The sequence below is a fragment of the Cebidichthys violaceus genome, unplaced genomic scaffold, assembly GCF_023349555.1.
Source record: "Cebidichthys violaceus isolate CVI_PGR_0920_01 unplaced genomic scaffold, fCebVio1.0.p SCAF_5, whole genome shotgun sequence".
Taxonomy (NCBI): Eukaryota; Metazoa; Chordata; class Actinopteri; order Perciformes; family Stichaeidae; genus Cebidichthys; species Cebidichthys violaceus.
The window spans coordinates 9,326,535-9,340,035 of NW_027176705.1; the positions used below are offsets into that span (position 1 = coordinate 9,326,535).

The 13,501-nt window shown below is 38.0% G+C and overlaps 1 protein-coding gene across 1 annotated transcript; it reads left to right on the forward strand.

Moving 5' to 3' along the window:
* Window positions 1-5,791: 5,791 nt before the first annotated feature.
* lipca (lipase, hepatic a) lies at window positions 5,792-13,341 on the forward strand. Its single transcript, XM_068731204.1, has 9 exons — window positions 5,792-6,032; window positions 7,293-7,471; window positions 7,792-7,971; window positions 8,195-8,312; window positions 8,436-8,669; window positions 10,817-11,059; window positions 11,283-11,397; window positions 11,831-12,049; window positions 12,762-13,341. Exons 1-9 carry the CDS (start codon window positions 5,951-5,953, stop codon window positions 12,874-12,876), a joined length of 1,485 nt encoding a protein of 494 aa, XP_068587305.1. The 5' UTR covers window positions 5,792-5,950; the 3' UTR covers window positions 12,877-13,341.
* Window positions 13,342-13,501: the final 160 nt, after the last annotated feature.

Genomic DNA, 13,501 nt, shown 5'->3' on the forward strand with positions numbered 1-13,501 from the left:
AAACTATACTATAAACTTTGTATGACTTGTTTTGATATACTATATTATGACATTTTTATTGTTTTTTTCCAGAAACTTTACTATGACTTTTTTAGGATTGTTTTAAGATACTATACTTTTTTAGGATTATATTCAACATAATGTAAATTTTTTTACATACTGATGTATGAGCATTTTCTATTACTTTTATACTACTTTTATGACTTTTTTCAAAATACTATACGATGACTTAATTATGATTTCATCAAAATAGTATACTTTGAAATTTGTATGCCTTTTTTCGACACTATGACTTTTTAATGACTTCTTCAGAATGCTATGAATTCTTTTGACATGCTTTATTATGTATTTTTTAGAACTGTTTTCAACATACTTTACCATTTCATGAAGTTTTTATCTACATTATATACTTTGACTTATTTATGACTCTTTAATCATACTATAGTATATTTGTTAATTATATTTCAACATACTACACTCGGACATTTCTATGGATTTTTGAAATCTATTATACTGTGAACTTTTATGACATTTTTTGACATTAAATACGTTGACTTTTTCGCAATTTTTTTAACATACTATATTCTACATTTATGACTCGTGTACATACTATGTCTTTTTTCTATATACTATACTATGACTTTTGATATGACTAGTATAGCATGTCATGAAAAGTCAATTGTACAAAATTATATAAAAATATCATAAAATAGTATGTTCTAAAAGGGTCATAAATGTCTAGGTATAGTATGTCATAAAAAGCTTATAGTATAGTATTTATCAAAGATGTCAAAACATTCATTGTATAATATGCCTACAAAATGTCATGAAAAATATTTTATTATATTGTGAAAATGTCATAGTATAGTAAGCCATAAAAATGTAATAACGATTAATAGTATAGTATGGCATAAAAATGTCAAAAAAAAGCAATGGCATTGTTTGCTATAAAATATTGTTAAAATGTTATGTAAATTGTACTGTGTAAATGTCACGGTATAATATGCCATAAAACTGTAGTTCAAAGTCATAGTATAGAGTGGCATTAAAATGTCACAAAAAAAATCGTATGTCATATAAATGTTATAAAATGTCAAAGTATAATATGTCATGAAATGTCAGAAACATATAAGTATATGTCGTTAAAAAGTCATAGAATAGGTTGTCATAAAAACTGTATAGTACAGTTTGTCTGAAAAATGGAAGAAAAATATCTTTGTATAGTTTGTCATAAAAAGGTCATAGTTTACTATTGTGTACACATATCACAAATAGTGCAGTGTACCAGATGGTGATGGAGGATCAGAGGATGGACTCAATGATGGCTGTGTAGAAGTGCACCATCATTGTCTTTGGCAGGTTGAACTCTTCAGCTGCCTCAAAAAGTACATCCTCTGCTGAGCCTTCTTGGTGATGGAGCTGATGTTCAGCTCCCACTTGAGGTCCTGAGTTATGATGGAGCCCAGGAAGTGGAAGGGCTCCACAGCATCGACCGGGGAGTCACACAGGGTGATAGGTGCAGGTATGGCGGCATTCTTCCGGAAATCCACAACCATCTCCACTGTCTTTAGAGCGTTGAGCTCTAAGTTGTTCAAACCGCACCAGGTCACAAGATGGTCCATCTCCCAACTGTAGGCGGACTCATCCCCACCAGAGATGAGTCCAATAAGGGTGGTGTCATCCGCAAACTCCAGGAGCTTGACGGACTGGTGACTGGGGGTGCAGCTGTTGGTGAACAGGGAGAAGAGCTGAGGGGAAAGAACGCAGCCTTTGGGGGAACCAGTGCTGATGGTCAGGGAGGCTGAGACGTGTTTTCCCAGCTTCACGTGCTGCTTCCTGTCAGACAGAAAGTCTGTGATCCACTTGCAGGTGGAGGCGGGCACGTGCAGCTGGGAGAGCTTGTCAAGCAGCAGACGAGATGATGGTGTTAAAGGCAGAGCTGAAGTCCACAAACAGGATCCTGGCGTAGGTTCCTGAGGAGTCCAGATGCTGGAGGATGAAGTGAAGGGCTATGTTGACTTCATCGTCTACATACCTGTTGGCTCTGTAGACAAACTGCAGGGGTTCCAGCAGAGGGTCGGTGAGGGTTTTTAGGTGGGACAGGACAAGGTGCTCAAAAGACTTCATAACCACAGAGGTCAGGGCGACGGGCCTGTAGTCGTTAAGTTTGGGTCGACATCTCAAATGTGCAGCTACAATATACTCACACTTGACAATCTCTACTCAGTTGCACATTTGCAACACACTTTTCTTTTCAAAATAATGCTTAATTTAAAGAATAATGTTATTTTTTATTCTGTTTTTGTTTTTAACTGTTTTTTTTTATTTCTCAACTGACATGGGTGAAATTTTCGACAATGGATCCCTGGACACAGAAAGCAGAAAAAAACACCTCTGCTACATAGGCTCAAGACAAACAGACTGTACAGTTGTTTAGCCTGTTTCTGATGTTGCTTTGGTTGCTTTGTGTCTCTTTGTGGCCATTTTATTGTCTCTTTGTAGTTCCTTGTGTCTCTTTATGGTCATTACTTGTCTCTTTGAAATTGTAATGATTTCTGACTATAAGAAGAATATTTACTAATGGATGAAGGATTTTGAAAACATTTAACTCTTCAAAGTTGGCAAGGTGATGATTTTACGAAGCAAATCCTGTAATTTTGAGTAGACACCTCAAGTGTGCTGCTACAATACACTCACACTTGACAATGTGTACTCAGGTAACACTTTTATTTTTCAAAATAGTGCTTCATTTATACAATAGGAATGGTTCAATTTTGTAATTTCTAACTGTTTTATATATTTATTATTCCCACTAGATTTTACTGAGAGCGGACTTACTTCCATATTTCCAACTAGGAGGAGAATCTCTACTACTGGATGAAGGATTTAAAAATATACTTGCCTCATCAAATTTTGAAAAGATGATAATTTGTGAATATGGAGCAAAGCTTGTAAGTTTGGGTCGACACCTCAAATGTGCAGCTACAATATACTCACACTTGACAATCTCTACACATTTGTACATTTGCAACACACTTTTTTTCAATTTTTTTTAATTTAAAGAATAATGTTATTTATTCTGTTTTTGTTTTTAACCGTTATTTTTTATTTTTCTATTTATATTGTTGCCGCTCAGGGCAATCACAACTTGATCACAAATCTCCTCGTCGAGTTCAAGCGCCAAAGAATTTCTGTGCAACTCATTAACGCATCATCTGTCATAATAAATGTTAACTACTAATCATTCACTTGTCTCTCCAGATTGAAATTAATGAAAATATCGTCAGCCAGCATTGTCCAATAGGAGAAAAAGGCCTTTTGAGAGAAGACATTTTGACTCAATGCACAGATGTAAATAATAACATGAATGATGGCTGAATTCAATTTAGCTGTTTCAGTTTCAGGGTTCTGGTATAGGGCACACTGGCTCACTATCACACTGTAACTATGACTTACTGGGAATAGAACAGAGCCAAAAAGGCAAAATGTGTGTCTGTGAAAAAACAATTGAATTCATGTAGGTAAGATTTTACTTGTGAACAACAATGCATATTGTACCCATAGAAAATTGAACATACTGGTTTGAGACATGTTGTACATAAGAAAAAATAAATCTTCAACTGTCTTTTAAAAATTTTGGATTAAAAGTTTGATGTCCTTTTCAAAAATGAACATTTAAAGAGACGAGGACCGGCCAATATGTCCTCACTTCCAAAAGTGTCCTGATTCTAAATTGTAGTCAAATTGGTCCTCACAAAGATATATGTACAAGAGCTCTCAAACAAACAACACACACTTACACTAACACACAAACAGGTTGTTATAGACCAGGCATTCATTCTACAAATAAAATCTTCAGTCATTACTTTAGTCCAGAGCACACAAACATACAAGTGAATGTACACAATCATCAATATGAGTAGAAAGTGCAGCATTCAAATTTAAAAGAAGACGACTGGAAAAGCTTGTATAACTTCATGGAGAATGGATGAAGAGTGTATGTTTGCGGTTAAATGGATTCAGAGCTCTTCCCCATTCTCTCTTTGACTTGAATAATAACAGCTTTACATAATACTGGACCACACCAGCCACTGCACATGAGCCCTTTGCTCATATGAAATTATTTCTTCAGTTTAGTTCTTTTGTCCTGAAACAAACAAATATGACAGCCTTGCTTCATGCTCATTCTTTTTAGTACTTGTAGTATTGTATTTTTGTCTCACCTGGATATAATGTTGTATTTGTGTATATAAAAGCAGTGATTGGCTGCCGAAAAAGGCATGCAGAGACACAGTAGCAAACACACACACGCTCGCTCGCACGCACGCGCACACACACACACACACACACACACACACAGTACTTGGAAAAGCAAAGGTTCATCATGTTTGCTCTTCCAAACCGCTCTCCCGCAGATGTGACATAACACATAAGACAGACTGTGACTATAACTCTTTTGCTTCTGCTTTTAAAAGAAAATGTTTACAGTTCAAAATGTTGTACAAACTATATTTTTATGTGTGTGACTACTGATCTGATATGGGACAGTTCTTTACTGGTATATTTCAGAAATACATCTAATATGGTAATTCAAAGGCCTCTATGATTTAAAAATATTGTGTAAATGCATTGAAAGCCTCTGGATAACTAATATTACCTTTCTCATAGAAGCTGATATAAGAACACATACGCCTTGATTTGATTGCAATTTGATTTTGGCATCAAATAATAACACCACATGCAGTCATTTGAATTTCCAAAAAGTATCAGAAACCATTGTATGGGACATATTGAGTTAAACAGCATCAATCATGAATCTAATCATTTGAGAATACTGTTAATAGGACATTTATTCAGAACTCAAATTGCGATTTGTGGTTTCTAATTTATTTCTTAATAGAGCAATACTGGAAAGTAAATATACTCCTTAAGCAGTAAAAATGTGAAGTTGCTATGAAGGCAGAATAATATAGAAACAATCGGAAAGATATACAGACACCAAAACAGGAGGTGTAATATGGAATGATGGGGGGAAACTTTCCTACTTAAACATCTAGCATATTCATCATTTGATTTTGTGTTAATATCTTTTTTATTTGTTTTGATCGAGAGTTAAAAAAGACAAAGTGTGTAAGGTCTAGACTTGCATCAATACGTGAGGGTCACCATGACCATTGTGTAACCACTAACCTTGTTTGTGTTCTATGTTTACTCACATCATACACCAGAGACCAACTGGTACATGAAAACAGTCCAGTGAAAATGTGATAGTGATAGTACAGACTTGTAACATTTCACTCTCTTATCTTAAAACACCACAGATATTACAAAGAGAAATGAGGATAGGCTTGATTAGATCAATAATCTCCCAAAGCAGCATGCTGAAATCTCATCTAGATAATAATTGATTTTCTTGGATCATGAAAAATAAACATAAAGATAACTTCTGAACACAATCTCTTGTTAGCCTGAGTACACTGGGTACATGAAGTGCTACTTCTCACCTGTTCAAACACAGGAACATTTCCACATCTAGTCACAAATGTTTTGTCCATAGACTAAACTTTGACTTGGAACTGGTAGTTCTGTAACAGCTACACAAGGAAAGCCATTTCTCGCACTTAAAGGTGGGACATGAGGAGGGTCTGAATGAAGGGTCTGAGGTCATTTCTACTTCTTAGTCACTATCGGTGCATTGTACCAGATCCCCCCCACCTTCATCCCTTTGCTCTTTCACAATGTGTTCGATCACACGGCCCAGTCCCCAGCCAATGAGGATAGGACTAAATGTCCTCTTATCCATAACCATTACTCCTGATGTCCCCTCTCTTTCTGTACAGTACAGCACAATGTGTTTCCCACTCTGACAGTAATAACGCTTCTTTAAAAAAACGTCTACACCTGCAAACAAAAGGATCTTACCAACAGACTTGACCACCACTGTATCACCATGACTGTGGTCAAAATCCTGTGCTGTTTGCTGTTAATGTATCATCTCAATGAAGGGAAGCAAATCAAAGGAAATGGAGCAGGTGAGTAAAATGTATTTAAAAGATTCCAAAAAATGTGATAAAAGACAGTTGTTGCATAGGCTCAAGTGCCTTTATTAATGGACACCCTAAATATAATTGTACCACTCCCATTCAGCCATTATACTGTCAGTTCATATATTCTAAGCAACAAATCATGTAACCAATATCAAGCTCCTGGTGACAGTTTTAGAACACTGGGCACCAACCTGCAGGTCTTTCTTATACTGTATAACTGTGTTTGATGCTGAGTTTGTCAATAATAATTGTGAAATAATCAGTATGTAAATTTCGCACAACCCCAATTTTTCCCTCAATCATTTGATTCGGTGAATTATCACGTAAAATAGATTCAAAATCGGTCTCTGGGCCACATGGGAAGTATCAGTCAGAGCACAGTGCATGCAAACATTGCTGCACATATTTTGTTTTTGTTTTATCCTTCAACATTATTGCAGAAACCGTATTAAACTAATTACAGTCTGAGATTTGTAAAGTACACTCTGGTGCTCTCTTACTAATGAGTCACACTGTTTGTAATTGGATGAACAGTCATAACAGTGAAGAGACACACCAAGGAAAATGTGGGATTAATGAGCAGAGGGGTGGATGATGGATGGATAATTACTTTTCCTTACTTTCACTGTGGAAATGTTTTCATCGTATCAGCAACCAGAGCTCATCAGATGGTAACTGTATCATCGAGCGTTTAGGCGCCTGAGTTTCTGGTATTTTAAACATTAAAATGTTAGAATAATAAATATCCTGGACAAGAATCAATGATGAACCATAAAGGAGATGTAATGATAGATTTCTTTGGAAAGGGATCTATAAAGTGCGTGAGGGATTGTGGGCTGTGGTTTTAAACATGTTAAGGGAGGAGGCATTTATTTAAGAAATTACGAGATGAGTCTGGCAGATATTCACTTAATGGGACTTCTTGTGAAGTGTTATCTGTGAGCATCTGCCAAAGAAGTCTGCATGATCTGGAAACAAAGCAAAGTGCTTCTGAAAGGGCGTTAGTCAGCCTGCAGTCTAAATGGGCCTCAACAGAAAGTGTCTCCCTGTTTACTCATTATTGTTTCACTGCATTCATTATAACAGTTCCTCTGCTCTCGAGTGGACCGATAAGGTGAATTTTCATGCGTTATTTGTAATAATTCATCTCAAAGTAAACACATCCAGTACCTCAGCATGTTCTGATATGCAGAGTTACCAAGAACAAACAGATGACTCTTCTGCTGTTTGATTTCTGAGGTGCAGTGGACAGAGAGCAGAGGGCAGTCCTGAGGGTGAAAGAACCGTACGTCAGCAGTTCAGTCTTCAGGATGTTTTTAGAAGGTGAGGACAACTGCACACTGGATCCTCTGCAGCTGCACACGCTCACCTCCTGTGGCTTCAACAGCAGTAATCCCATCATCATCATCACTCACGGGTGGTCGGTAAGGTCAACTTTTCTTCCACTTCACTGACTTGAACCACTGCATACAAAACACGGAACTCAGGCTAGTATGGAGGACGTTTTGCTGGCATTGTTTCAGATGTAAATGTTACATACAAATCGCTGAGATGTGCTGAAATAACAAAACATTAAGTTAACACACAGAGACTCTGTGAAATGCCTACGGAGACTCATTTAAAACTGAGGTCAATTAAGTTACATATCAATATTTTACTTACATTTTTATGATGCAGTTAGTTGAAGTGGATCAGATTGAAACCATTATAATTAAGAGTTATATTGTGTCTTTTTTTTCCTAAGCTGGATGGTATGATGGAGAGCTGGGTGCTCAGGTTAGCCACAACCCTGAAGACAAATCTAATAGACATCAACGTGGTGATTACCGACTGGTTGTCCCTGGCTCACACGCACTATCCCACAGCTGCACAGAGCACTCGCACTGTTGGAAAAGACATAGCTCACCTGCTGCAGTCACTTCAGGTCAGGGGAAATTTCTCTGCTGAAGCCACTTTATTTTCAGAGTAAATACCATTGTAGAGGTTTCCACCTAGAATGTCACCTTTTCACCATTTAACATAACAAAGTGAAGTCTGATAAATTGGTACAATTGTTACTGAAGAGGCAACTTAAAACACCATGCAAGTAGCAGATTTAAGTTGTCAAATGTCTTCATAAATAATGTATCTGTCATAAACCCCACCAGGTACACTACCAGTACCCAGTTAGAAAGGTTCATTTGATTGGCTACAGCCTCGGGGCTCACATCTCTGGATTTGCCGGAAGCTATTTGGAAGGTTCGGAGAAGATTGGTAGAATTACAGGTGCGTTTTTTTTTACAAGGTTGGGTAATAATTGTGCTTTCTAAATCCACTGGTCAAAACAAATATCATTGTTATTCTATTCTGTAACTAAACGGTTCTTGATTGCATATTGTATCTGCTCAGGTCTCGATCCAGCGGGGCCACTGTTTGAAGGCATGTCTCCCACAGACAGATTGTCTCCTGACGATGCTGAATTTGTAGATGCCATCCACACCTTCACCCAGAAACGTTTGGGCCTCAGTGTGGGCATCAAGCAAGCTGTGGCACATTATGACTTTTACCCCAACGGAGGAGACTTCCAACCTGGATGTAATCTGCATAACATTTACGACCACATATCCCAGTACGGGCTCCACGGTACGATAAAGAACACACTACAACACTTTCGAAAATATATAATATGGTCCACCGGGGACCACAAAATCTCAAGCTCTGCAAGTGGCCCCTAGAGGCTGTAATGTCTAAGAGTACATCCACATTACTCCGTTTTCGTTTGGAAACGCATATGTTTTGCTACGGAGGAGTTTAGATACGATCCCGAAGCCGGATAACTTTGGAAACTCCGGGTAGCGTATTCGTGTGGACCGACGGAAACGCATACGTTTGGAAACGATGACGTAACACCCGCGATCGACTACCAGGTTAACTGACAACTGATTACAGGCATTGCTGACCTTGTTGTCTTTACTAGCAGCTGTTGTCCAGTTAAAGTCTGCATGTCTGCGGAGGAAACAGCTGTTATTGTAGCGATCGGTGAGCGGCAAGAGAGAGAGAGAGAGAGAGACAGAGAGAGAGATAGAGAGAGAGATAGAGAGAGAGAGAGAGAGAGAGAGAGAGAGAGAGAGAGAGAGAGAGAGAGAGAGAGAGAGAGACCCGCAGCGCTGTAACTAACGTTAAGTCTGAAAAACAAAACGTATTAAACTTTCCACGAACTGTATCTGTTTGAGTTTATAGAGGAAGATTTGAGAGAAGATCTTAAGTATCAAACACATACTTACGATCATTAAAGACTACTTTATTACTCTGGTTGCTTAGTTACAAAATACGACAATCTACTTCCTGTTTACATCAGCGCATGCCCAGTGAACGTGAAGAGTCACGTGATATTCGTTTCCAGGCGTGTAATATGGACGGAGATCACTTCGGAAACGATGGCTGAAACGCCGTGTGGACGGAGATCGTTTTCGTTTGAAAACTCCGTTTCCAAACGAAAACGGAGTAATGTGGATGTAGCCTAATACTCCCTAAAATACCAAAGTGTTCGAGAGAAAGAACTGTGTGCTCGTTTTATTGCAGTAGTGAGGCTAAAAATGGAAAATGTTCCCTGAGGCATGTGAGGCTGGAGGAAAGGTCTTGGAATATGTGGAAAAAAAGGTTTATTATATGGAGACCATGAATGTGCTCAGAAACGTTCATGATTATATATTTATTTAGAAATAGGAATTTTAGCCTGATGGTGGCGTTAGAAAGTTCCACTGGTGCAAGAAACATCAGAATTCAACATTTGGGAACCATGACGCGATTGATTAATCTTTATTGTTACCCACTGTTACAGTTCTGTCTTTAGAAAAAAAATCATCTACAGAACAAAGTGAAATACTTTTGGAATTAGGTGATAAGACTAAACCTGAATGTTTTAACATTTCTACAGCTTTTCTGAAAAAAAAAATCTAGATTGAAGACCATTACAGTTACTTCTCAGGGACACTTTTTTGTCTGGATGATTGTTTTTGAGATTGAAGGGCTTGTTAAGGCCTGAACAGACTTGCCATGCAGCTTTCTGGTACTCCTGTGTGCCATTTACAACCCTGTATTTATGAAACAAAATGCAGAACTTCAATTGAAGCAGTGTGTTCTGCTGCTTAATCGCTTACTGGTTTGCCTCTTCCTCTGCTCTATCATAACATTTTTTTTTTCTTAATTGGTCTCGCCACCTCAAAACACTGGTTCAGAAGGAATATTTTGGGCACCAATTCATCTTTTGCTTGTTGACAGTTTCTCGATCTGTGCTTAGGCAGATGAGTTTAATTCCCTCCAGTCAAACACAAGTGGCTCTGGGATTTATGGTGCTTCTCAATCAAAAACACATCCACATAATATGATAGTGAGAGCCACATTAAAGCATCTGTCATCTTCGGAAGTTAATTAGCAACATGTGCCTTCCTCTGCTCTGTCCATCCCTCTGAGCTGAGCTGCCTCCAGGCTACAAGAGTCTATTCAGATAAAAGGCCGCAGAGCAGATCAGTATCAGACATAATGAGACGCTTTTAGGAGATCTGACAGAAGGACAGTCTGAGAGATGTCAGAGTTTGGTGATAATGAAGTCAATGCACTAATAATGGTCAGACACCATTATTAAGGTACTCCACAGACTCTCAATATACAGGAGAATATTTTAGGTGGAAATGATCTGTTGAAATTCAAATCAAGGTTGTTTAAAAAAAAAAAAAAAAAAAAAGTCTCACGTTTTAAATGTCCACCTTGTTTTTTATTTCCTCCCATAGGTTTCCAGCAGACAGTGAAATGTGCTCATGAGCGGTCGGTCCATCTTTTCATTGACTCTGTGCTGAATAAAGACAAGCAGAGCATGGCTTACAGGTGCAGTGGCAAAAGTGCTTTTGATCAAGGCGTCTGTCTGGACTGTCGGAAGAATCGCTGCAACACACTGGGCTACAATATCAAGAAGGTCCGTAGTGGCACCAGCAAGAGGCTCTACCTGAACACACGCTCTCGGATGCCTTACAAACGTATGTGGTTGTCATTGTCATTTCAACCAAACAATCTTAAGATACATGTATGTATCTCTAGTCATTATATTTATGATATACTGCAGACCAACACTGCCGAGTGTCTTTTGTGGAAATTTTATAATTCAACAATATATCTTCTTATCTTCTTCTTTTTCTTGTTGTTGTTGTTCTTCTTCTCTATCTTCTCCTTGTTGTTCTTCTTGTTCTTCCTTCCTAACAGTCTATCATTATCAGTTCAGGATCCAGTTTGTCAACCAGATGGAGGGGCTCAAGCCCTCTCTTACCATCTCCCTAACTGGAACAAAGGAGGAGAGTGGTGATGTCCCAATCATTGTGTGAGTACTGTACCGCCTCCCATCAGGCTTACAGTACATCACATACGCTTGGTGTACTCTGCCTTTGACACATGCAATATGCAGCTGTGCAATCAACCTTATAAAAAAGAGGGCAAGTTAAGGGGAGCAGCTGACACACATGGAAACAACTGGAGCTGCTGCATGAAAGTGAACTATAAATGGGGATGATGGAGTGAATAATTTACTCAAGACGCTGTTCCCCAACTGTGTTATCCTTCATGTTCTGTGCATCAAAGAGCCTTAGGCAAACCAGTGTAAGAAGACGAAATATCCTGTGCTGGCCTGCTTTAATTAGTGCCCATCACTTTGTTTTGTAATAAAGAAATATAACAGCCTGTTGCAAGATGTTCCCTGCTGTAGTAATCTTACCCTGTCTGATTGTTTTTGTGTTTTCCTTTTTAAAATCTGACAGCACTGAAAATACATTGGGGAATAAGACCCACACCTTCCTGATCGCCCTGGATAGAGACTTAGGGGATCTGATGTTGCTCAAATTGCACTGGAAAGGATCGGCTCTGTGGAAGAACATGTGGAACCGGGTGCAGAACATCGTTCCCTGGGGCGGCCGGGAGAGGAAGCCACTGCTGACTATGGGCAAGATCAGCGTCAAAGCAGGCGAGACGCAGGAGAGGTACAGCTCTACCTTACAAGGCAGCAGTGGTTTTAAAGTAGCAATACCAATATACTAAAAATATTCAAGTAAAAGTTAATTACAGCATTTACTACATTCAAAAAATGTCAAGCCTTTCAAACATGCTTTTACAGTTAGCAAGTATTTTCAAGAGGAGGCTGTTTAAGAAGACTGTGTATCATATTTTAGAAGCTGATGATAGTTTTTGTATGGAAAATTGTACTCTGCAAAACATAGCTGTCATATTAATGTAGTGGAGGAAAAAGGACTATAATACTACTATAAGATGTCGTGGACTACCATAAAATGGAAATAGTACATCAAAACTGTACTTAAGAACAGTAGAAAAGTAAATGCACTGTACTCATTAGTATTAGATGATTATTACTTGAGTATTACTATCCAATGCATATATTTAAAGTAGCTGTCACGTATCATGTACTATTTGAGTAAACTGTGCCGTTATTAATCATACTAATTACATACAAAACAGATAAACCCATTTGATAAAGAACAAATGTACTTTTTTGCAGATACAATCACATGTTGCAGTGTCCCACTCTGAACAGCAGAAAAAAACATCTACATTTACACCTTCACAGACTTTTAATGCCACCTAGTGGATTGTTTCGCACGCTTACTGCTTCACTTCATTGTTCAAATACATTCTGTTTAACAACACCATGTCAACTATATTGTTTCTGTTTTGTAGGACGTCTTTTTGTGCCATGACAAATGATGGACAGCGTGTTGAAGTGTCGCAAGATAAAGTGTTTGTGCGCTGTAAAGATGAAGCACCAAGACAGCACCGAAGAAAGCACAACTAGGCTAAAAGACTTGTGTGGGTTTCTCAATCTGTTTAACAGACTGAACATCTCGAATGGATAGAATGGCAGTTCACAATTGCATGAAATTCTGTAAACTCCCCAAATTGAGGGTATGCAGATTTAAGGAGTAAATTACAAATGATTAATTCTCTGAAAGATGTGTTAAATTATTAATGAGCTAAGTATTGTAATTTTAGGAACCAGGCATATTTACATTTTTGCCTACATACAAATGTCTGGTATGAAGGGTTGAAAGTTTGCCAATTCAAATAACCATTAACCAGACAGTGAACACAGTCGGACGTTCAATGACCTTTTGATGACGTTATTCCAAAGGATGTATATGTATTTTTTTCTATGTGTTGTATGTAAAATGATCAATCTCATTATTTAAAAATGTTAGTCTTGATCAATACCATCACATAAATACACGTGTCAAATCAGAGCAATAAATATGGACCCTTTCTTTTCTGCGTCTGTAAACTCAGAAGCAGGTTTAAACACAGCACTGATGTAAACACAAGCTCATGTCAGACCATTCTGTAATGTCTCACATGTCATCGCTGCCCTGTGTGTCTAACTTTTATGGTGTAATGAAACATAACTTAACACAAACAAAGTACTC